This window comes from Aricia agestis, chromosome 11, assembly GCF_905147365.1.
Source record: "Aricia agestis chromosome 11, ilAriAges1.1, whole genome shotgun sequence".
Taxonomy (NCBI): domain Eukaryota; kingdom Metazoa; phylum Arthropoda; class Insecta; order Lepidoptera; family Lycaenidae; genus Aricia; species Aricia agestis.
The window spans coordinates 13,177,619-13,203,651 of NC_056416.1; the positions used below are offsets into that span (position 1 = coordinate 13,177,619).

Here is a 26,033-nt window from a genome sequence, read left to right on the forward strand (position 1 = left end):
TGATAAACGGTGCCTTTGATAAGAGATATGCTATTGTAAGATATATGTGTTATACCTGTAACTGATAAAACATTTCTGATAACAGTAACATTCGCGCCGACGTAGACTACTGTGTTGTGGAGTGATATGCTTCAGTGATTGTTTACATACATTGTGCTTATTTAAAAATGGCTTATCCTATGTATGAAGTCGATTGGAGCGTTTTACCACCAGAACAAAATCGAAGGTAGGTGTTATCAGCGTGATTAAGTTGTGTTCTTAGTATCAATCTGATGAGTACCTATGTGGTACCTGTTGATTATATTAAATCATGACAAGGAAAGCGCAACGTTCAACAACAATTATTAATGTAGTAAATTTTTTGTACCCCTTGTTTTGCAATCGATAAAATAATAATATCGGAATGTTATAATAATTATATGCGTGTACGGTGTACCACGCGCAACGTAGCGATATTCCAAAAAATATATTATACTACGTCTAAATAATAAAGTTCACATTAAATTAAGTAATAAATCGAGTAAATAGAATCAAGAGATAGAATTTCTGCCCTAAGCCGAAAAATAATTTGTAAATTTTATTTGATTATGGATTGTTTTCTTATTCTTTGGATGCTTTTGCTATTAAAAAATATATTTGACGTTGCTAGAGCGAGAGATGCCAGTCATGTCATCTTGGGCGGCCATGTTGAATTTCTTGCAACGCAGGAAATGTCAGCTGGCGGCTGCCATAATTCGTAATAATTCGAAAAATCTGTGATAAATTTTATCTCTACACTTTTCTGTGATAGATCTAAATACTACGCTCTGTACGAATATCATGACTGTGCTCTGGTTACACGTGAAAATATGATATTCTTTTATCAAAAGTGTCAATATCCCTTGCATTTTTATGGTTTGTGACAAGTATTAAAATGGTTATATCCCTGACATAGACCTTACAATTTCTATTAATTTTCTTATGTTATTTAATTTTAGTGTTTTGTGTAACAGTAAACGTTTACATAAGTGTAAAATAAGAAATTATAAAGTTGTACCATACCCACCTGGCGCCTTGAAGAATACTAGTGACACACAATCTCACATCAAAGATCTGTTTTTAACAATATTTTATTAATTCGAAGATACGAAGATGAACGGCTCTGAGTCTGGGTAATTCTCGTTTTAATTATTACTTGGTTTCTTTATAAACAGCAAGCAGCAAGGTGAAGGAGACAAGTGGCAAATTTTGAAGGAAACTTTAAAGTTATTAATATTGCTTTTAAAGATACGTGCAAATTGAGGCGGCTATAAAATTATTCTGCGGTATATGCTTCTAATTATTGAATATTATGTATATTTTCTCTATGATATTACATATTAAAAATAAAACAACATGTCTATTGTTCGAAGTAGGTCCTGTCCTGAAGTAAATTTCTAAACAATGCCCATGTTATAGAATAACAATTCGAGAGTTATGTATAACAGGTACATTTGCAAACATAGTACATAATAGATAGTATAATAATTTTCTTTATTATCACATTATAAAAGGATGTAGGTGTAACAAGTATTATAATATTATAGTTAAGTATTATAAATATATATACTGTTTTGATATCTTACACTTCGCAAATACACTCTTATTTTTTACAAATCCTGAACAAAACAGTGTATCTGCTTCTATTGTATGTTTTACAAAGAGCTGACATTAAATCTGACCTTTCTAATAATGTTGTTATGCTCATAAAATATCATAACCAATGGCGTAGGTATCTATATGTATGTCTTAAGTCAATTTAATTGTAAACTTGAAAGGAAATTGTTTATTACATTACATTTGATTTACAGTAATAGTAAAATGTTTAAAAAATATTTAAAGTAATTTCCATTCAAGCATTGTTTACCAATAACCTGATTAAACTCCAATATAAAAATGACTGGACATTCTTATAAATTTTTGTTTTTAAGAAATAATTGACTAGCTTGCTTTTTACTTAACAATGTTGGTGTTTATTCACTTCTTTATTTAAATTGTTTAGTTTTGTAGCGTTGTGAAGCCACTCATTGGCCTCGCAGAATATCAGTGCAGCGGCATTGCTTGTTGCGTTTGCTAAGCTGGGGCCAATTTTTGGCATTACACAGCATTATAGTAAATTAATTTTAATATTATAGTCGAACTGTACCACTGACTTATATTATGATGTATTGTGTGATGCTAAAAATAAATCCATTCTTATTCTTATTTACAGGTTTAACCCAGCTTTTAACATTGCCACCATCAAACAGGTGGTAAATGAAGCTATAGAAAGAGGTGAGTAGAGTTTATTAAATCTTTATTTTATTGTAAATATAAATTAAACAGTTTTTACAGGTAAATAGAAGTTATTAAAGCAGTATTGTTTATTAATTTATCATTATTTATTCAGCAATTTGTAGTTCAATAGAACTTTATATTTTAATTAATAAATTAATAGTAAGCAGATAATGCAATATTATTAGATAAAAATAATAACATTTCACAATACACATTATTTATTTTAATAATATAGTGTTGATTATCTACATTCTACAGGGTGTAACAAAACTAAGTGATAATACTTGAGGGTGTGTATGTTTTCCATTGAAAAAAAAATTTGGTCTTTCAGTGTTGCTACTTTCACAGTGAACTATATACAAGGAACACATACACACCCTAAAGTACTATCACTTATAGTCTGTCAATAAAGTGAAAAAATAAAAAGTGGCAACATCGTAGTGTCATCCCTTTTTTCTTAGATTGATCTGAAACTTCTGAAAGGGAGACACTGCGATGTTGACACTTTTTAATTTCTTTATTTTTTTGACAGACTATAGTTTTGTTACACCCTGTATATAGCTTATGAATTATGCCTTTGGGGCTTAAGTCTGAACTTGGAATAACATATTTACTTTAACTTTGCCACTGCTATATTTTGGTACTGAAGCTTTTTCTGAAACTTCTTGATCTAATATACTCTGGGTTGGGCTTATTGGTTCTTTGTATCTAATTAAAATGACTGTAGAAGCTTAAGGCAACTATTTCAAGAACTTGTTATTTTTCTTCACTATTAATCTTACTATATATAATTTATTGAAATTGCCTTTTTATTCTGCACTATTTTCTATTTCAAATTATAACTTGGAGTAGTAACTAACTACTAACTTTAGTTTGTAGTACTAACGCCTTTTTTTATTCTTACCTATGGTTGTGTTGTCGAAACTTTTGCACTTTTCAATTGAAATAACTTTGAAGGGGCATTTACCTATACCCTTGCTTTATCACTTGTCACAAGCACTGCATAATATAGTCCGTTCCAAAAATCTTTAACTAAGTTGTAAACTATTTTTTTGATAAAAAAAAAGGAAAAAAATTTAAAATGGAAAATTAATAACCACTGTTTCTTTCAACTGATAAAAGAGGCGAAAAAAAATTGTTAGTCATTAAGGATTTAATTTCGAATCTGTGGACACATGAATGCTATAGCTCTTTTTAAATTTGGAATAGACTACGAAGTTTCGACAGCACTCCACCGCTTAATATTAAGTTAACACATACAAATGCACTGATCTTGGCTTTTTTCTGTGTGCGTGTCGTCCATAACAGTCGCGCCGGTTTCAGTGCGGATGCAGACTCCTACAAGGCTCCGCGACCTCATAAGACAGATCCGGGCTGCCCGGACAGCGGCAGAAGAGAGAAGTGTTGTTAACAAGGAGTGTGCTTATATACGATCCACTTTCAGAGAGGAGGATAGCGTTTGGAGGTAGGCATAAGTTTGTATATAAGTTGCTTAGCAGCGCCGTGGAATCATGCACACGCATACATACGTGAAGACCCTTTTTTGCACTGACCTCTTATTATAGAGGTCAGTGCTTTTTTGAAAAGAGTTTTGTAATATAAAAATTTTTGAGGCATCTTAAGTCTTAAGATTTGAAACTGGGCTAGCAAGACTTATTCTTTAATTATGTATGAAGATTCCGTGTCGTAAAGTCCTGATTTCAAAATGACAGGGCAGTTCTGAGTATCATCAATCTTGTCGCGATTAACGGTGACATGGCGTCGTTAGTTTTTCCCGCGTCACGTTGTGTTGTGAGCACAAAGACCTTACAATATTGCAAGTTTAACAATTTCAATAAGAAGCCCGTAGCGAAAACAGAATAAAAAGCTTTTATTGGCACAGGCCCAAGCAATTTTCTCTCGCTCGTCACTTTTGACCGTGGCATCGGGCATAGTACAGCTCGACAAGGCTTATGAACGTGGCGAAAAAAGGAACTAACGCTGCCATCATACAAAAACGTCATTTTTGACAGTTCTCCTTCACCAGCAGCGCCCCCGCCCACGTTTATTTAAAGCCTTGTCGCACTTTACGCAAATATGCGTCAGCTTAGCTCATATATCATCTGCAAACAGTGCTTCGTCCTGCATGGTCCTGCTAAGCAAACGATTTTTTTCACAAAAGATATAAAGCTACGACTGCATTTAAATCCTTTGGTTCCCTTATAATACAAATTATTTACACTAAAAGGTTAATCACCACATTAGACAATTTTAGAACTCTCTGCAAATTCTGAAAATTAAAAAAAAACCCAGCTCCACCTTAGCTTGACCGCAGTAGACTAAGTTTTCTTAGGAGATTATTATGACGCCGGTTCTTCAGGCTCAGATTTTTTCCGAACTGGTGGTAGACATTTTTTATACCTGACGTTAAGTTTGTGTGTAACCTAGCTAAGGGACTCAAGCGGTCAGTATAACAGTGGTTATGGGTTATTTGAGTTTAGTAAGTTAGTGAACTGACCAATCACCATTGTCCAGATGTCGGAACATCGCGAAGCTCCTGTACATCCACATGCTGGGCTACCCAGCCCACTTCGGCCAGCTCGAGTGCTTGAAGCTGATAGCCAGCTCCCGCTTCACGGACAAGCGGGTGGGCTACCTCGGCGCTATGCTGCTGCTGGATGAGCGCCAGGACGTCCACCTGCTCATCACCAATAGCTTGAAGAAGTGAGTAGTGTTGTTTACCTCAAACAGAAAATAATGCCCAGCTGCGCCTTACTCCCGACAGGATCAGAATGGAATCGAGAATCGATTTTTTTTGTATGTTCATCGGTTACTCCGCCGTTTGTGAACCGATTTTCGAAATTTTTGTTTTGTTGTATTATCATAGAGATGTTGATTAGTTAACCTTTTAACGATGAAAACAAAGAGGTGTTTTAAGTTTGACATATATCTAAAGTGTTAGTTTAAAAATATTTAGTCCTTGTTCACGACAATGGAGGGCTGGTCTCTTGAGATTTGAATGAAGGCGAAGGGTGTGCAATTTTGCATTACAATATCGTATGTATCGAGGCCAAATCAGTTAGTCTCTTGAGAATTGAGACAATCGGAATCGATTGCAATACTAAATTATTGTATAGCTGACGTGCAAAACTTATTTTGCGTATATTTTTTGGTAAAACGTTAAAACACCTTAACCTTTTACGGTCTAATAGTCAATATTAGATAACTTTAGAGAAATCTGATTAATCATCATTAATAATCGGGTAATTATAGCACATAGCATGTAGATTGTAGAGTTTTATTAAGTTATTAAGTAAGTACTTATTAATTTGCCTTTGAAACTTAAGCTATGTAACTTTTAACAAATTTTAATTAACGTTATGTAGTGGCGACACATAATTTGTTTTGTAAACCAAAGTTTGTTTTCTTAATTAGTTCCAAAGGCTTACATAATTCCTGAAGTGTGTCAAATGTATGTTCAGAGAAACTAAAACTTATACAAAAGTGAACCTTATGTGGCAGTTATAAAGGCTCTGGCAGGTACAATGAGTGTACACACAAACCACTAAACAAACTTAGGGGAAGCCGTGATTTGCTCACGCCTCGGTTACTTTGTACGACATTTTAATTAAAAAGATTGTGGAAAACGTTTATTATGAATACTTAAAGCTTTGCGTAGTTTCTTTTTATCGACAAGGGTCGTTATTATTCATAGGTTTCCCATAATATTAATATTTATTGCATGTTTTTGAACTGAAACTGATTTTGATGTAGTTTTGATTAATTTATACACATAGTGGCAGTTCACAGTCTGCAAGAACAAGCGCAAACAAAACATTTTGAGAATGATGGAACAGGACAAAATTTGAGATTTTTTTTTTACAAAAGGATAGGTAATAAAAAACTCGGAAATGTTATTTCAGTCGCTAATTATGATATGAGTTACACAGGTAGATGATGTTTTGAAAAACCCAAATGGTTTTTAACATTTCTGTTCGATGAACTCTTTAAGCGTTTTATGGATTACACTGTCGTGTCGGGTTTCACTAAGCTGAGTAACATTATACCAGCGAATGTAGAGCAAGTCAAACCAGTCTTGACTGAATGAAACAAAGTACTAACATCAAACACGATTTAAAGCTAGAATTATGTACTACAAACTATGTTTAACTAGTACTAGCTCGAATAACTTGGCTAGTATTTTTTATGAAATTCAAATGTCTTTTTCAACGTCAGAATTTAAGCCTAAGGCTATGTTTCCATCAGATATAATTATGTTGTGAGGGATGCGTTTTAGTGCGAACCAATGGAATCGATTCATAAGATCTTCATTCGCAGACTTGAATTAAAAAAAAAGTTTGCAACTTTACTGGAAGTCTGCCGAACACTCTTAGACTTGTGTAATATTAGTAAAATATCGATTTAATCACTTTCAGCTAACAATGTTGTCGTATAAAAAATTGGATTAGGCTCGGACATGGTCAATTTTTATTCAACCAAGTTTATTCAGATGAAATCTAGATCATTCTAAGATATTTTCAGCACACGTTGGAACTCCATAATTTGATCGGATTACGTCAAACCCCGCACAGACGTTGGTTTAACAACTTAACCAAATAACGTGGATCCTCTAACTGCCTAAGAATCAATTTCTACTATGGTTTATCTCCTACATTAGGGGCTAGGGCTACACTACACATATTCTTCTTTTAATACGTTTGGATTGACATTAATTTATTTCTCCCAGTGACCTGAACAGCAACACCCAATTCGTGGTCGGTCTAGCGCTATGCACCCTCGGCGCCATAGCTTCACCAGAAATGGCGCGAGATCTCGCGTCGGAAGTCGAAAGGCTGATCAAGTCCCCCAACGCCTACATCAAGAAGAAGGCTGCTCTCTGCGCCTTCAGGATCATAAGACGGGTGCCGGATTTGATGGAGATGTTCCTACCGGCTACTAGGAGTTTACTGACGGAGAAGAATCATGGTGAGTGTCTTGTGAAGTAAAAAGTACAATGATTCGTTGTTTCTCAAATATGTTGCTATGCTGGGTATACAGCCGTATGAAATATTGTAATGGGTGAATATTCTATTTCAAGACTGCAAAATACACTCTTAAATTTATGCAACTTTCTCTTTAATTTGGACATGACTGCACCATCTTCCTTATCGTAAACTGCCCCAGCCCTTAGCACTTTTGAATGACACAGCTGATTTATGCGCAAGTGAGAGAGACATGATTATAATTTTTTTACGTGATCCGCTATTTTAATGTTAATTTTTATTTGATGGGCCTGCTAATTTTTATTTTGTATGAAAATTAAAAATATATATTAAAAATATAAATAGTAAGTACTTATATTAAAGATATTTAAATAAAAATTGTTTAAATAAAAAGCCATCATTTTCCTTACAAATTTTAAAAGTTACTAATTATATATCAGACTTTGCCAACAAGTAACAATATGTTTCATGAAATTCTTAATTTGTAATTAGTAAGATGATGATGCGAAGTGACACCAAATGACACAGTTGATGTGATTGACAGGTGTCCTTATCACCGGCGTGACGCTTATCACGGAGATGTGCGAGAACAGCCCCGACACACTGAACCACTTCAAAAAGGTGAGCTAATTTCAACTCTATACTTAAGTTGTTAAGGCCCGTAATTCTCAATCAATATAGCAAAAGGCTATTAACTTTTCTCTTAGTTCGTTATGAAATCCTGGTACCTATTGGTCATTAATGTATGAAAATTGCTAGAAAAATTTAAGCTATTATACAAGAAAACATACAACATATTCAACGAATTATGATCTTGACCTTCTATTAATAAACTGTTTATTGTGTATTGTATTGCATTTAGTTTTATGCCATAATAAAAGTAGAATTTACTATACAATACTGAATAGATTTTATATTGATCCACTTTACGTGACTAAGTGGCAAATGCTACAATTTTCAACGGATACTATTTTAAGAAAAAACTTATGTTGGCGAAAACAAGTAAATATTCTGCCGACTCTTTGCATTGAAAACTTTGTATTTCACCGCAAAAACGCTTCACAAATAAGTAGAAAGTTAAAAACGCACTGTGTTCGTTTCAAAAAACAAATATTAATATAATAACTATTTGCCAGGTGTTAAATTGAGCACTCAGCTTATTGTGCTACTTATATTGTATAATATGTATATTATATACATGTAGTAGTTGACGTAAAATAAGACATTACTGTCCACAATACACTTGAAATTGCTCGTAGAGGTAAATTATTTGTATAGAGCACATGAACGAAATCAAGTATCAAACATACTTGATCCTACAACAATTTTCAATTCAGGCTAATCGCAATGCATTCGTCCTTTACAATTAAATTAAAATGAGTGAGACGGATGATTCACTTTTACGCCCACATATTTGAGAATCCCATTGTCTGCTCCATACAATACCTCTATGAACTGTAGCTACAACTATGTTATACTAATACTGTCTGTGTTGTCCCCGTAGGAGAGCGGGCAGCGAGAGGTAATTCTACCGCTGATCCTTGCACTACCGTTTAGTCCATTGACATAATCTTGATACTTGCTGAATCTCTAATATCCTATAGTCCGTTCGCGTTAAAACTGTGAACCAGAGCACTTATTAGGTTACAATGATTTTTAAACCGTTTTCTTTTCATTACGTCAGTAGAATCTCATTAGCGAATTTTGACATTTCGCTCATAACGTCACTCTCTTAACGCGAATAGAGTATAGTATAAACTATCATGGGTGTATGGAAGTTGGATTCATTGCACAATATTATACTACTTTCCTATTTGGTGAAGGTTTCAAATTAATAGTATTCCCACCTTCGTAATAAGTACTATTTAACATTTTAAACCAATCATAAAATTAGAGTAAAAGGCTGATAGGGTAATAATTTTACGTCTTTATTAAGTCTTTGACCAATTTATTTAAAGTCTTAATTTTGTAATGTCAGTGGACTAAATACTTGCATGAGAGAAGTTTGATTAAATAATGAATACCCTGTATAAAAATTGGATGGATTCTTGAATCTAAAAATTGGATGGAATGGATTCTTATAGCTTTACCAGTATCCTAAGTGGTAGTTTTTGACATTATTCGCTGTAAAAAAAGGTTACTATAATTTGTATGTTAATAAAGCAGTGCCCCCAGAGGCAAGAAATGGTAACTTACTCACATACAAATTGAAGATATTTCTGCATAGCGAGTAGTGACAAAAGCTTACTTTTGTTCACAAGCTTGAAGCTTAAGAAAGTAGAATCAGGCATTGGACAATATACAGGATGTTTATTTTTGATCAAACTGCAATACGGATTGTCATGTTATGTGGTAACTGGTATCGTATATCGTTAGTTAGGTTTTTTGTATAATTACCTCAATCGAATGCCTAAATATAGTACATTGTTTACCGTTATTGCCAATTAGCACGCGAGCTGTAATGGTCAATTCTCAAGACGGTTTTTATTTAGTGTAGTAATCATCATCAAGGTTAAAACCTTCTAAAATTTCTAACTTCTGACCTATTTCTTGTGGCAAGACTGTCTTGCAATTCTTAAGCTCCTGAGATTTATCTTATCTAGAAATCAAACCAAGCATCAGTCCTTTGAAATTAGTTAAAAATACAGCAAAAACATAATTCATTACACGTTAGGTATAGATTAAATAGGTTTATTGTTGGTAGATTTTGTGACGTAAAAATTGTATATTGTAAGATTAATAAAAAATAAGAATGTGTAGTTTTTTGGTACCCATCAAATATTATATCACACAGAGTAGAATAATATTAAACACAGACACTTGTAAAGTAACATAGTGTATGGTAAGATCATTTCACAAAAAAGTATGACACAATAATAACTTGAGTGAGACACTAGTTTGAATTTGCCCCCAAATGTACTAAAAACTTCTTGTTGGTATTGGATATTTTGTATTCTGCGAGTAAATATTTTTATCTTCTTTATTATGTGATTCTATGTAAAGTACTTTTAATGTTATAAATTGTATTTTTTTATTTCAAAGCTTTTGGTATAACGTATTTGTAAAATATTTGTGTATTTGCCTGGTATATTATGTGTAAATTGAGAAGCTTTTTGTATATGTGGGTACCAATATTGGACTTTATTTTCATGGTGTTAACATGCATTATCGTTTTAGATCGTTCCGAATTTGGTGAGAATACTGAAGAACTTGATCCTGGCCGGGTATTCCCCTGAGCACGACGTTAGTGGCGTTTCGGATCCTTTCCTACAGGTACTTGTTTCAATAAATAATATGCTTCTCCCCATGCTACTAAAAATATCACTAATACCTATATTATTATCTGTTTGAAGATGTAGACAAACATTATATAACTATAAAGCTATACAAAATTCCAGACAACGATAAAATATTGCAAAACTATTACGTCTGTATACATGGCGTGAATGTTTTTAATTTTTTTTATTTATAGTTAGGGTGTAACATTGTCTGCGAACTATGACTATTTTAGGTAGATAATTATATTCAATGTTCTCAAAGGGTATAAAAATACTAATTTGGAGTTCCAATTTCCACTATCTTCAATGTTTTAGAACCTACGAGCTAGGTTCTTACTGGATTTGATACTTTAGTTTTATAAAAGTTTGAGGAACACCTTTTAGTAATCTGTTGAACAAGGACTATAATATTTTTAAGCTATAAAAGACATCTAAATTCTCAACCATTATTATAGAATAATTTTTATTTGTTATTCCAGGTGAAAATCCTCCGTCTACTGCGGATACTGGGGAAAAACGACGCTGAATCCTCAGAAGCCATGAACGACATCCTAGCCCAGGTCGCCACTAACACGGAGACCAGTAAGAATGTTGGCAACACCATACTCTACGAGACAGTACTGTCAATAATGGATATACGATCTGAGAGCAGTCTGAGAGTGCTCGCTGTGAATATACTTGGACGGTTTCTACTTAATAACGACAAGAATATTCGCTACGTGGCGCTGAATACGTTGCTGCGTACGGTGCACGTTGACACGTCCGCTGTGCAGCGTCACAGGACTACCATATTGGAGTGTTTGAAGGTGAGAGTTTTTTTTTTTACTTAGAATTGATCCATACTAATATTATAAATGCGAAAGTGTGCCTGTCTGTCCTGTTCACGATGGTTTTGCAAAGCTGTTTTGATACAATTTGGTTTGGAGATACTTCGAGTCCCGGGAAAGGACATAGGATACTTTTTATCCCGGTTAATGTACGGTTCCCGCGCGATAAACGAATTTCTGTGCAACGGAGTCGCGGGCACCAACTATTAATTTATACAGTAATAATTGTGGAAATGACCACGCCGTACGTAACGGAGATAATAATTTGCTATCTAATATTATAAAAACGAAAATGTGTCTGTGTGTCTCTACCATAGAGTAAACATTATAGCAAGCTATAGAGAGCTTCTAACAAGGTATGAACTGTAAGCACGAGTGTGAACATATTTTCCTATAAGCGTCTTACGATGGCGCATGGAACATCACTAGACTTGCGTTATACGTTTGACAAGTATCTATAGAACTTCTGCTTACGATCGGCACAACGGGGAACGAGCGATGCGCGCGCTCTATAGCTTGCTAATGTATACTCTAAGGTCTCTACTTAAGGAACTCTAATTAAGGAACAACGTAATTTAGGTATGCCAATAAGGTTTTATTGGCATACTTAAATTTACAAGTATGTACACTTGAGGAAGTTGATTCCTATGCAGGTGGCAGGTTTTTTAGTTTGGGCCGGTTGATCGGCAAAGAGTATAACAGAATTATATATCCATCTTGGTTATTTCGTGTTTGCCAAAAACATAGCAACCACCTTAGCAACGAATTTATTTACATTTTGTCAAGAACAAATAATCACTATGGTCAAACAAATTTAATGATTATAAACATAAAGTTTGTCGCGTGTGTATCGCATATTAAATAATAGTTTAATTAATGGTCATCAGACACATTCTTAGAAATTTTTCAACCTGACGTGCTATGTGTTTTGTGCAAAACATGAAAGTCCAAAAGTGCTATTCGTGATAAATTATTATTTGTTTCGGTGGCTACAATAATATAATAAATTCAGTTCTCTTCAAAATCGAGACCTCTAAAATGCCTGAAACTGTAAAGAGTGGAAAAAGGATACCGAATTCTGTTTGGGTTAATTCACGTTGCAGTTCGCAAAGGACATAACATTTTTTAATTAAAGTATGTTTAGTTATATCCAAATAAATATTTATTATGATAATATTTTTATCGTTTTGTTTATATTTTACCAGTAAGTAATTTTAAAATTTGCGTCCGCCCAAATTCGCAGTTTAGCGGCTATATCGATATTGCTACATTGCAAGCCAATATACGCAAATGGTAGCGCGGCCGCGCCGCTATTATCGACATATTTTGGTTGTTTCGCGGTGTAGCCACAAAACCGCGCGATCGGGCGTACTCATATAAATCAAGCCAAGGTGACTTTCTGATTCTTGTCGCAAGCGGCCGCGACCGACAAGAAATCAAATAAAATGCCACTTTATAACATACCATATAAAATGAAACCTATAGCATCGATCATAAAGTAGCATTTTATTTGGTATTCAGTCATTTTTATATGTCGCATACAGTAAAATTATATCTATTAATTTTTGTGCTTACATGGTATAGGTATTTCTGAAGTAAGGACAAGTCTTGCCTACATATTTTTAAAATATATATATTTTTATGTGTTTGCCGAGATCTTAAAAATAATGTTTATGTATGGCTACACTGCTCTCAGTAGTGACAAGACTTACGGTCGATTTAGAAATCGGCGTTAAAATTTTTAATGATAAAAATATATGATAATACATCACTTAAAATCTAAGCGCTGACTAAATTTTGGTTGCATAATATGAGTTTTTCAGACACATAGTAGGCGACTAAAACCTAAGTGACGCTATAGCGCTATAGTATAATTAATACCTATCAGTTTTGAGAATTCTTAATGTTTACTCGTTTTCGAACTTAATTGTTTCCAGATGCCCCGTCCTTACTTTCGAAATCATTGTTTCGTGTTTGATATTTTTTTTCATTTTGAATTATAACTCAAAAATTGACAGCAGTTTGTTGCAATTTGTTCTATCAAAAATTATTAACTTTAATGCGTGGTTATAAAGGTCACACCTTATTGAGCACGTCTTAAAGATCATTTTCACAGATACACATATACGTGGGAGAGCCATACAATTTATACGTGGGAGAGCCATGCTTCGGCACGAATGGGCCGGCTCGACCGGAGAAATACCACGTTCTCACAGAAAACCGGCGTGAAACAGCGCTTGCGCTGTGTTTCGCCGAGTGAGTGAGTTTACCGGAGGCCCAATCCCCTACCCTATTCCCTTCCCTACTCTCCCCTATTCCCTTCCCATCCCTACCCTCCCCTATTACCCTATTCCCTCTTAAAAGGCCGGCAACGCACCTGCAGCTCTTCTGATGCTGCGAGTGTCCATGGGCGACGGAAGTTGCTTTCCATCAGGTGACCCATTTGCTCGTTTGCCCCCTTATATCATAAAAAAAAACAGGCAAAAAATTCAAAACCAATAAATAAAAAAAATATTGTCGAAATTTGAGCTCAGATATAGCTATACCCATAGACTTAATATATACTGTCGTATTATAGGTTTATGGCTATACCTATAAATTTCTAAAGGTGGTCGCACATTGTTAGCTAAGTACGCGCCGCATCTTAAAATTCGATGTATGCCTCTTTTGTTGTAAACCTCGCACATTCACCCGCACCGTCGAATCGGTCGAATCTTGCCAGATTCGACCGATTCGACGCGGGGATCCAGTAAGGCTTTATGGAAATTCGATTCGTTTGGTTCGGCTTAGTGTGCGTTCACCTTTAGGGTTCTTTAATTAACAAGTCCTCGTTGACTATCATGGAACCCTAAAACGGAACCCTAACCAGCAGATTTTTTTGTATACTGATAGGTTAATAGCTAGTTTTAGGTAAAATTTCACAGTAACATTTTTCTACAAATAGAACAATCCATATATTTTAGGACCATGAAATCGAAATATTAACTTTCGAGAATTTTCGCACAGGAAATTGTTGTTAGTTTTATATTATAAGCTTCTTGGTCTTATCAAAGCTACTCACAAAAATTTGCTTGATAGTAATCAATGTTCTAGTAGGGAATCTGTACTACTTACTATTCATTTTTATGTTTTGCGTAATGTTCTAATATTCTACACGAACCTTTTATAAAATCACAACACAAGTATAATATCGATTATCATGATAATATTGAGCGTTAAAACAATATCATAAAACTTAAAACTTATAAAATTACTAGCTGTTGCCCGCGACTTCGTCCGCGTGTACTTTAGTTTATATAGCGCGCGGTGTCAACAAAATTTGTGTCAAATTTAAAACTTTTTAAAACCCTGGTAAGTGGTTCTCCTCTTAGGGCCGCGCTACACTGGATTGGCAGCGCTTAAAATGCTCGCCTCGCCGCTGCCATTCCGGTGTAGCGCGGCCCTTAATTAATCAAAATACCCAAAAACAGCTGTGCAGTGTGCGCATAATCTATACTAATATTATAAATGCGAAAGTATCTCTGTCTGTCTGTCAGTCTCACTTTCACGCCAAACGCCAAAACTACCGAACCGATTGTAATGAAATTTAGTATACAGATAGTCTAAAGCCTGAGAAAGGACATAGGGTACTTTTTTACTGGAAAAAAGGGTTGTCAGGGGGTGAAAATGCGTAAATTTGTTCAAATTCCAAAATCCAAAAATACATAATAGATGGCGCCGTGCGTCTTCTACATCGCGCTGACGCTTGCTCAAAAGTCTTTCTATAAGAGGTGGTATCATCTTACATTTAAGTTTCGATTTTTTTCGATTGTTATATCTATTCTACGGTATTAAATAACTCAGTACTTTATCTGTGCAGTGACGTAACCTTAAACCTATCAATGATAAATAGTTCATGGGTAAAGTTGTGTAATTGGGGGGCTAAATAAGCTTTAAAATTTGCCATAAAATATAAAGTTTAATATAAAAAAATGAAATACTTATTGTGTGCACACTGCACAGCTGTATTGATTTAAGGGGTACCAGGGTTTTTTATAAAAGCTTTTGACACCAATTTTGTTGACATCGCGCTTTACTAATCAAACTAATAAGTATGATTAGTTCTATGTTACAATGAAGTAAAAAATAAAACGCCATCTGTTGAATCGTATTAGAACTAAAATGTTCATTGCATCGATATATTTCTGGATTTTTTATTATATTATACTTAAAATATATTTAAGTAAAAAATAAAACGCCATCTGTTTTCATATATTACAATTGAAATGTTGATTGCATTGACATATTTTCTGGATGGAATATAGGCCAACACGCCGGTACACTAGAACTCCTTAATTTTAGAGCGCCTTCTGTTGTCAACTTGTCACATATATTAGAAATGCAGAAGGAGTTCTATAAGATAAGATAGATTGATTATTATTATACCAAGTGATAATATTATTAAACATAATATTCTAACGTATTAAAAACTATAAACAAAAACATAATAACTAATAAGTATGATTAGTTCTGTTACAATGAAGTAAAAAATAAAACGCCATCTGTTGAATCGTATTAGAACTAAAATGTTCATTGCATCGATATATTTCTGGATTTTTTATAATATTATACATAAAATATGTTTAAGATTTTGAAATTTTATTTTAATACACATCCAAGACCCAGGAACATTGAAAACTTTTTGTTCCGCCTGCGGGACTCGAACCCAGGACCCCAGGGATGAGCGCTGGCCACGCGCAATGCGAATTCATTTTCATCGATATTTTCATGAAATATGATATTTTCCGACATCAAAATGTAGCCTATGTCCTTTCTCAGACTCTAGAATAACTGTGTACAAAATTTCATTGCAATCGGTTCAGTACTTTTGGCGTGAAAGCGAGACAGACAGACAGACAGACAGACAGAGATACTTTCGCATTTATAATATTAGTATGGATTATGAACTCTTCTTCTTGAAGTCTCCTTCTGGGTAGCCTTTTCCAACTAACCAAGTCATGATATTTGACGAAGATATTAGGAGTAGAATTAGGTTGGCCAGTTTGATCTGCTCAACGATTTGCTGTTAATAATGTCCATTGTTTTTGTAGCACATATCGCATGGGTTATAATGTTTCAATTAACATATTTTACTTGCTAAAATAAGCCACGTTTGCACTGCATACTTAGTCCGAACTAGAGAAATAAAATATATTTCTTTATATCAATTCCGAATATTTGCAAAACATCTTTGAAGATGATCGTGTCAAAAACTTCAAAATGTAAATACTTTCGTTGCTAAGGCGGTTGCTAAGTAGATTATTTGTCAAAAGCAATGCGACCAATAAAAATACGATTCTATCGTGAACGAGCATAGCCGACAGATAGCGACCAATAAACCTATCGTTGCTAAGGAGATCGCTATGTTGATATTTTGGCAAACACAAAATGACCAAGATAGAAATATAGAAATTCGATTCTGTCCTTTTCTTTTTCCCGACCAACATAACTGGCCAGTTTAAGATGACCCGCTACCTGCATAGGAATCAACTTCCTCGAGTGTACATATAAAATGTCGTATTCTGGTGTACACCTATGAAACATACGTCAATCAATAGAGAAGATGTTTACAAACAATAAAATTTATTGTTTGTAAACATCTTCTCTATTATTTACTACATTTTGTCAAAGAGTATTTAATACTCTTTGACAAAATGTAGTATTATTATACTTTCTGAGTTATTTCAGTTTGAAAATGTAAAATTAAAAAAAAAATCTAAATATACAATCTGAAATATTTAAAAAAGTATATCATTGACGACATTTTGTCAAAGAGTATATTTTGTTGTTTGTAATTATTTTCTCTGTCAATAATTGACGCATGTTTCATAGGTGTACACGAAAATAACTTTAGGCATGCCACGCTCCATACAAAAGGTTCGAACTCTTTTAATATGAATATCTTACTTTAAAAGACGGGATAGATTTTTATCACGACTTGCTATGCGATACAATTTTAGGCAAATTAGTCATATTAAAATATATGACGTCTGGAATAAAACAATAACTTTACCCATTAGGAAAATGTTTAGAAACACTATCATCTATATTATATTGTCTGTCATATCTTCACAACATATTTTGTAGTCTGCCATACCAATGAGTTTCTAAAATACTAGAGTAGCAATGTCTTACAAAAGATTCTCAGAAATGCGTAACCACTTTTTTGTTCAAAAGACAATGTCAAGTCATATATTCGTTATGTCATTATGTATGTGAGATATGCCTGCAGGCATCTTCGAAGTGGCAACGCGTTGCTACCGTAAACTTCCAATCTAGTTACGTTAGTAACATAGAATATCATTGTGCCATACTATAACTGGTATAGTAATACAGTCGTAGGTTATGTCTCAATCACAGCCAATTGTATGTATGAGTCATGGTAATTGATTCTAAATAGGTGTCGACGTTCACGTCCATATTAGCCGAGTATTAATAACAACTCAAATATGAAGTTGCCAATCAGATACAGTACTTACATGGATACATGACATAACAAACAACGAAATGTCGAGGGAAAAACAGTTATATTGTTTCAACAATTAGAAAATACTTCTTTCTCCTTGTTCATACATATATTCGTGCAGGCAAAGGAACAAGGTCTCGTCTGGCACATCAGAAACGACACTTGACGAAGACAAGAATTACCTCTTCAATAGTTAAAAGCTTTGTGAATATCTTTATTAGTAAAATGGGATGTATTTTAACTTCTTTACAAACTTTATTCGTAAATAATAATACCATGTGTTATTTGTTTTATCATGAATTTAAATTATAATGAATTAGGCTATTGTCTATTCGCCTGAAAATGCATTAAAATCTCATATTCAGATTCAGTTCCTCCTTACCGCGAATATATTTAAGAGATCAACAGTTACAAATGTAAATTATTATTATACATTGTTATCGGTTATGCATAGCATAAGATAACATTATTAGCAATTTATCCTTCGTCACGATTGTGTTCAGAATACAAATGGAAGGTGTGCACTCATGTAACATGTTTACATTACAACAAACACTACGTCAATAGTGTTTGGTAAAATGTTATCTTAAGGTGTGATTGCTGAATGATTTACAGAAATAACGCAGTATTTTTTAACTAATTTTACAATTAGTTAAAAAATACTGCGTTAATTAATATAATTTAAACGCAGTATTTTTTAAAACTTAATATATAGCACGTTTCATGAGTTTACTATAAGACAATGCCTTAACATTTTAAGTTACATTACTAAAGGCTAAAAAATGCTCTAATAAGGCACTTTATGAAAAAGTGGTGAAACAGGTCCTAATTATGAAAACAATAGCCTATTGGCTATTCACAACTTTTTTGACAGATTCTCCATACTTGATCTGTCAAGTTTATTAGTGGATAGCCTTATCAGGAAGTGGTGAAACAGACCCTTAGAGTATGCTTTGCCATATTCGGTCCATCTTCTGTCTGTCCCGTGTCACGAGACTGAAAAGCTAAAGATAAGAACAGATGATGTATTTCTGTTGCCTTTGCAACAACAAACTAGCAAAATTTAAACAAAATGATATGCATTTAAGTGGGGCAAAATAATATTATAGCTAATGTGACGAGACTTGGTGAAGAGTCCGACTTGTACTTAACGTTTTTAACTCCCACTGATAAAAACTCTTCTCATTTTCAGGACCCAGACGTGTCCATCCGTCGTCGAGCTATGGAGCTCTCCTTCGCTCTAATCAACGGCCAGAATATCCGCTCGATGATGAAGGAACTGCTCGCGTTCTTGGAGCGCTCGGACGCGGAGTTCAAAGCGCACTGCTCGAGCGCCATGGTGCTGGCTGCAGAGCGATACGCGCCTTCCAGCAAGTGGCATTTGGATACGCTGTTCCAGGTTTTGTTGAAGGTAAAATCTGGTTATTTACTTACCTACTTCTCAATTAAAAGTTCCCTTTAAATTTGGGAGTTTTCTTTTTAAATTGTCATTGTATGGCATTAACGAATTTTTTTAATAATAATTGAAACTGCTTTTTTTATTAACCTAAAAAGATTCCGTCATAAAATAAAATATCATCAATTGTACGTGAACATAGACAACTGCTTTGTATGAAAGGCTTTTCAACATTATTTATACTTAACGCGTGTGGTCTGAGGATTTGTCACAAATGTGAGAGCACCCCTCTCATTTTCATAGTAGCCCTGATTCCTTAAAGCTGGGGCGGGCATTATAAAATGTATATTGATTATAAATGTTCCGCTGAAACAATACAGTTTGTAACAATTTCCAGGCGGGCAACTATCTCCGCGACGATACGGTATCGTGCACGCTGCAGATCGTGTCCGCGGCGCCGGGCGAGCGGCAGGCGTACGCCGCCATGCGTCTCTGGACCGCGCTGCACCGCTCCGCCGTCGCCGCAGACGCCACGGAGCGACAACCGCTGATTCAGGTGTGTGTGTGTGTGTGTGTGTGTGTGTGTGTATGTGCACGTGTGTGTGTTTGTGTGTGTGTACGGTGTCGTGCATGCTGCAGATCGTGTCCGAGGCGCCACAGGCGGCGCGTGTGCATGCGCGTTTCGTGTGTGTGTGCGTGTGCGTGCATGCGTGTGTTAGTAAGTCGACATGATATTGTCGATCAATCGATAGATAGCAGTAAAAAAACATCCTATGATCCAATTTTAGGGATGCCTAAATGTTATTATGTTCCGTGGTAATCTTCACTGCGTATTTGATTGCAGCTATCATGTGTGATGTGGTGTAATAAAATTTTGCTTACAACGCCAAAACCTTACTTTAATTTAACCAACTTCAAAAAGGAAGTTCTCGTTGCAATATATTAATTCAAATAAAAATGTAATTTCAGGTCGCAGCGTGGACTATCGGCGAGTACGGTGACATGCTGGTGTCGGAAGCGAGCAACGCCATATCGATGGTGGACGACGATGGTGTCGGTGAGATTTTACGTTATATATTGGCTATTTTAAGTGTATGCTCTTCCAATGCTAGCCCAAAGGCTTTCTCTTAGGTGAAATTGGATTAGTTACTTGACAAATAAATACTGATAAAATACATGATAAGGGACTATATCTACCTTGAAAATACTTTTATTACAAAGGGGGATATAATATAAGTTTAAATTAAAATTACTTTTCTGTTATCTTATGTCTATCCTTTATTTTCAGATGACTTCACCCGGCCAACAGAGGAGTATGTGATCGACATATATCAGAAGCTGCTGTGGTCGACTCAGTTGTCTATCACGACTAAAGAATACCTGCTGCTCTCACTTGCTAAACTGTCAACGAGATTCACAACAAAACAGAGTCAAGAGTGAGTAGAATTAATATCCTAGTTGTAAAATCCCCCGCCTGCTATCAACAGTTATTCCAATCCACCCCAAAATTTCAAATATTTCAAATACATATTATTATTTTAAATAACTTCTAAAAATTTCAAATATTATTGTAATTAATCGGTTTTAGTGTATTTCCTTATTTTTTTACATTATCTGTTACTGCTAAAACTAGTTTTTGTGAGACATTAAACAGCATTATTGCTGTGTGTATCTTAAAAATGACTCTTGTGTAAGAAAGAGACAGAATGATAATATTGTTATCGTTTGTTTCAGCAAAATCCGTGTGATTATCGACACGTTCGGCTCACACATACACATCGAGCTGCAGCAGCGAGGAGTTGAGCTGTCGCAGCTGTACAAGTGAGTTTATATAAGTTAATCTCTTTGGTTGTCAAGAGTATCTTAGGAGAAGAAAGTTATCGAAAAACTCCAGTTACCGCCATAAACTAGTAGCTAGGGCAGCGAATAGTCTGACCAACCCATAAAGTTAATATACCTAGCGGAATAGAGAAACAAAGGCCTGAGCAAGAGAGATGTCATAGTGACAGTGACACTGCGTGGTAAAAAGTGACGTATGATACATGACAGCAGAACTCTTTTTTTGACGTCCAGTCGGCACTAGGTAGGTATGTTAACTTTATGGACCAACCCAGGTCTGACAATCAACGTAGGTGCGCATTTGAATAAAATTTTGTGGAATAAATTTTTGACGCAGCATTTCTCGTTGTATTCGTTAATCGTAGGAGAAAGTATAATTTGTAGCTAGCAGCTAGTTGTAGCAAGCAAAATGTATGCACTACATATATCGTGCAGCTGTAGCGCGAAAAACGCAGCAGCAACAGCTTCATTTATAGTAGCAGTCGGTCTGTTTGTGCCAACTTAATAGCTTGTCAAAAAATAGAAGATGCTGAACACAATTTTGAGATAGCATAAAAATAATGAAAACTTTATTAAATAAATATAAAAATGTGTTAAAATAAGAATATTTAAAGTGTATAAGCGTTCTCTGTGGAAATACAAAAAGAAAAAACCACCTTTTGAGCCAACCAAAATTTTGATCTGCGTCTACTCTTTCTCGACAGACTGTTCTGAGGATAATATTATATTATTGTGACGGATATGTCCTGTTTCAGGCAATACGCGCACCTACGGCCGGCGCTGTTAGAGCGCATGCCGCCGATGGAGGCGGCCGCGCCGCGCGACTCGCCCGACGACGACGAACCGCCCGCGCCCGCGCCGCCGCAGCATCAGGACCAGGTAAACGAGCCTTTTGAGAATTTTTTATTATCATTATTAATAGGCTGTAGTGTCCCACAGCTGGGCAAAGGCTTCCCCTCTTTCCTTCCACGCGTCTCTATCCTTCGCTGTATTTGGCCACTCTTTATATACATTATACAGCGTCTAGTTCGTCGTGCCACCTTTTCTTGGGTCTGCCCCTGTATCGCCGACTCGGTAGCCACTCTGTAACTTGACGCGCCCATCTGTCCGGGTGCATGCGGGCGACGTGCCCTGCGTTTGAGAATGTGAAAGAAGAAAAAAATCGAGTATTACATGTCGTTACATGACAGGTTACGATGTGTTTTATTATGTAAATGGGTCTAAAACCTACCTACGTCATACTTCAATGCAGGGACCGATTTAGGTTTTTCGCATTAAAATATAGTCTGTTGATTGTTGATATTTTTAGCAATATTCCGCGAAATAAACCTCAACCTGTAAGTAAATGAGTGAGTGTACGCATTAGCGATCTGGCCTAGCTTCCACGGGTCATGTGTTTATGCAATATGTTTTTTATTTCTCAACATAACGAGTTTATTTCGTAGATAAAATATATTAACTTCATACTACAATTATAATACTTATTTTACTTTTTATAATACAGGATGCCCTACTGGACCTGATCATTGGTTCGGAGCCGCTGGCGAACGGCGACGCGCACACGCCCGCTACAGACAACGCGCCGCAGACAAACACTACTAACGTGAGTTTTTAAAAAAGCACAAAGAAATAGTTCACCAGATAAAAATTTGCAAATGTTTTACAAAATGATTGTTGATTTATATTAAAACTCACTATAATTATAGAGGTTTAATGTAAACATTCCTGTCCGTGGCAGTTTTGGTTCTTCTCATGCCGAGACCCGAGACTCGCCTTTGAACGCTCATCGAGGTCTCAGAAACTGATCATGAATTGTTGTCATATCAATAACCAAACAGCTGTCACTTCGGTCAAAAAGTTTTCTTACTTCTCACCTAATACATCTTTTTAATCCAGGACATACTAGACCTCCTAAGCGGGCTGGATCTAGGCGGTCCTCCGAGCATCCCGGCCAACCCTGTCAGCGTGGCGAATAACAACGTCCCCGCGGCAACACCTAACTTGCTGCTGGATGGACTGTTTGCGCCGCAGACGCCAGTAGCACAGGCACCGGGTATGTTAAACTATTAAGTTTAATTTAGTTAGTTTATTTGCTCTAAAAATGGTAAATACAAGTAAGTGGTAATTTAATAATAGGTAAAAAAAACAAAATTGTGCAATAATTTGTTAATTTTTTTTTTCAAAAAATTTACAAATTATTGCATTGACATTGGCTCTTAATACGTATGCAAATTTCGAATTAATTAGACTACTGGAGGTAGTTAAAAATCGTGCTCAGATTGCGTTACATACATACAGCCCAAGCTTATAAAAAATACAGGAATCTGACTTAGCTTAGGGCCTGTTTCACCACTTCCTGATATGTGTCGAATAGGCTATCGACTCCTTAACTTGACAGATAAAGTATGGAGAATCTGTCAAAAAAGTTGTGAATAGCCTATTCGCCACTTTATCAGAAAGTGGTGAAATAAGTGAATCACTATATGAATAGCACGCAAAGTGGAGTTTAAAAATTAATCATATTATGATTAATTATATGATTCTCCAAGCTGTCAACTGCCTTAGAGTCAATTACCTCGATGGTATATTCTCTATTCCAGAGACGACAGTGGTGGCGCTAGAGAAGGCCGACTTACGAGTGGAGTTCCGAGCGCGGCGCGGCGCTGACGGCACGGCGACGTTGACGATGCACGCCGCATCCGCCGCCTCCTCGCCGCTTACCGACTTTTTATTCCAGGCAGCTGTGCCAAGGGTGAGTATTGTCAATATAAGTAACCCAAAAATTAATAAATATCAGACAGACTAATGAGTGTCTCGCAGACGCAAGAAAAAATATCTATAATAATTGAAGAATCTCCGGCGCAAATAAGTATATTATTGCGTGCCTTACGGAACTTAATTTCTGATAAACTAGGCCTTTACATCCGTTATGGATGATTTATACAGTATTTTTCAGAGCGAAGTAACCACTCCTCAATTACTGTAGTGCCTGGGACAAGATTTTTAAATGTCCTTATGGTTGCCCAAGCGCATACGGCATTCTCGCATCATAGTCGGCCTAGTCCAGAGGAAAGAACTAGTCAATACGTCTGGGACCAACTAGAGATTCCTCACGATGTTTTCCTTCACCGTACGAGCGTCTTATGCGTATTATGTACTTGAGATCAGAAAATGTCTCATAGGTACACGCTTCCACCCGGGTTCGAACCTGCACCCTCTAAGAGTGCAAACCAAAGGGGGACGCTCATTTCTGATAAATGTGTATGAAAACTGCAATATTCAAACCACAATTTTCTGTCGTGTGCTTGTGTTATCGGCTATCGCGTTATATTAAATTCGTGTACGGCGCGGCGTTATATTTATGATATGTTTATATAATTCCAGTTCTTTTAAGATTTATGTTAACATGTCTTAATCCAGTTCAACATTAGTAGCAAGCAGACAAGTAAATGTAACTACTTGATACGCTTAAAATTCTGTCGTTATGCTAAACAACAATAACATTCTGTTGCAGACGTTCCGATTGGACATGATGTCGCCGTCTGGCACGGTGTTGACTCCCCAGGGTGAAATCACGCAGATCCTCAAAATCACCAACCCTACCAAAGTGAGTATACTGATTGACAATATCATATATTATATTATCAGTTATCAGGTTTGAAATGGCCACATTATGTTTTATGAGTGGTCACATAATATAGTAGTGGCTACAGCTAGTATCACTTATAATGATAAATCCCCTACGCTTTTCCCTTCCCTACCCTCTCCTATTTCCTTCCCTACCCTCTCCTATTTCCTTCCCTACCCTCCCCTATTCCCTTCCCTACCCTCCTCTATTACCCTAGTCCCTCTTAAAAGGCCGGCAACGCACCTGCAGTTCTTCTGATGCTGCGAGTGTCCATGGGCGACGGAAGTTGCTTTCCATCAGGTGACCCGTATGCTCGTTTGCACCCTTATTTCATAAAAAAAATCTACTTGGAAAATAGGCTGCTTTTATGGTTTAACCTTCATCTTCAAGTTCAGTCGATTACAGTCCCACAAAACAACGAGAATAAATGAAAATAATGCTCTTGTGTATTGCGCACACACATAGCTACATTAAGATAACTCCCGCGGTCTAATTTCAATGAAATCGCCCACCTAGCTACAGATTCTTCAATAACATAAAACTGACTTCTCAGACTCCCCTGCGGCTGCGGATACGCGTGTCGTACACGATCGACGGCAACCCCGTGCTCGAGCAGGCCGAGGTCAACAACTTCCCGCCCGACCTGTTCAACTGACGCCCGGCACTCGCCTACGGCCTGTAACGCAACTCGAAACCATACCATAGACCAGTGTTTCCCAACCTGTGGTCCGTATGGGGGTCCGCGGTATCATCTCTGGACCATACGTAATCCGATTTTTTGCCGTTTATTTTAATAAGGGTAAAGGGGGTCCGTGAAAACTGTGCTTGACTACCTAGGGGTCCGTGGCTGAAAAAGGTTGGGAAACACTGCCATAGACTAAACTGTCAGCCGCCATCTTGTCTGTCACGTGGGTATTGCTGTCTCACTCGCAATGTTGCTAAGTATGATATCCACTAGATCTACAATAGAATATTTACATCAAGTAATTACTCTGACGTTGGCAAATCACTAAGGGCTCTTTTAATAAAAAGAAGAAGTTTCTATGATCAGTAGAGCAGAGCTAAAACGATATTTATTGTAGAAATTTCAATTCCATCGTCTGTTTTAACAGCAGTGGTAGTGATTTCTTCTAGTGGATAAACAAATATACTTCTATACAAAGGTGACAGATATGGTAGAAAAGATATAAAATATTATGTGTGGCGTCTGGAGAGTATCAGCTTATTCATAAGGTTTAGTTTTTATTTTAACTGCAATATTTCAACAATTGTTAATCATTAAC

The 26,033-nt window shown here is 35.9% G+C and overlaps 1 protein-coding gene across 8 annotated transcripts; it reads left to right on the forward strand.

Moving 5' to 3' along the window:
- LOC121732037 (AP-1 complex subunit gamma-1) lies at nt 1-25,772 on the forward strand. Of its 8 annotated transcripts, XM_042121795.1 has the most exons (21): nt 673-894; nt 978-1,151; nt 2,231-2,292; nt 3,604-3,760; nt 4,810-4,998; nt 7,022-7,260; nt 7,822-7,898; nt 8,782-8,799; nt 10,455-10,550; nt 11,035-11,361; nt 19,080-19,298; nt 19,681-19,839; nt 20,253-20,340; nt 20,572-20,719; nt 21,018-21,104; nt 21,878-22,001; nt 22,627-22,725; nt 23,019-23,175; nt 23,723-23,874; nt 24,637-24,729; nt 25,304-25,772. In XM_042121795.1, the coding sequence occupies exons 2-21, from the start codon at nt 1,132-1,134 to the stop codon at nt 25,403-25,405; spliced, it is 2,613 nt and encodes an 870-aa protein (XP_041977729.1). In that variant the 5' UTR covers nt 673-894; nt 978-1,131; the 3' UTR covers nt 25,406-25,772. The 8 variants fall into 8 exon arrangements, with proteins under 8 accessions (XP_041977724.1, XP_041977725.1, XP_041977726.1 ...); XM_042121790.1 differs by lacking the exons at nt 673-894; nt 978-1,151 and adding an exon at nt 1-226; XM_042121791.1 differs by lacking the exons at nt 673-894; nt 978-1,151 and adding an exon at nt 1-226 and having other exon boundaries at nt 3,619-3,760.
- Nucleotides 25,773-26,033: the final 261 nt, after the last annotated feature.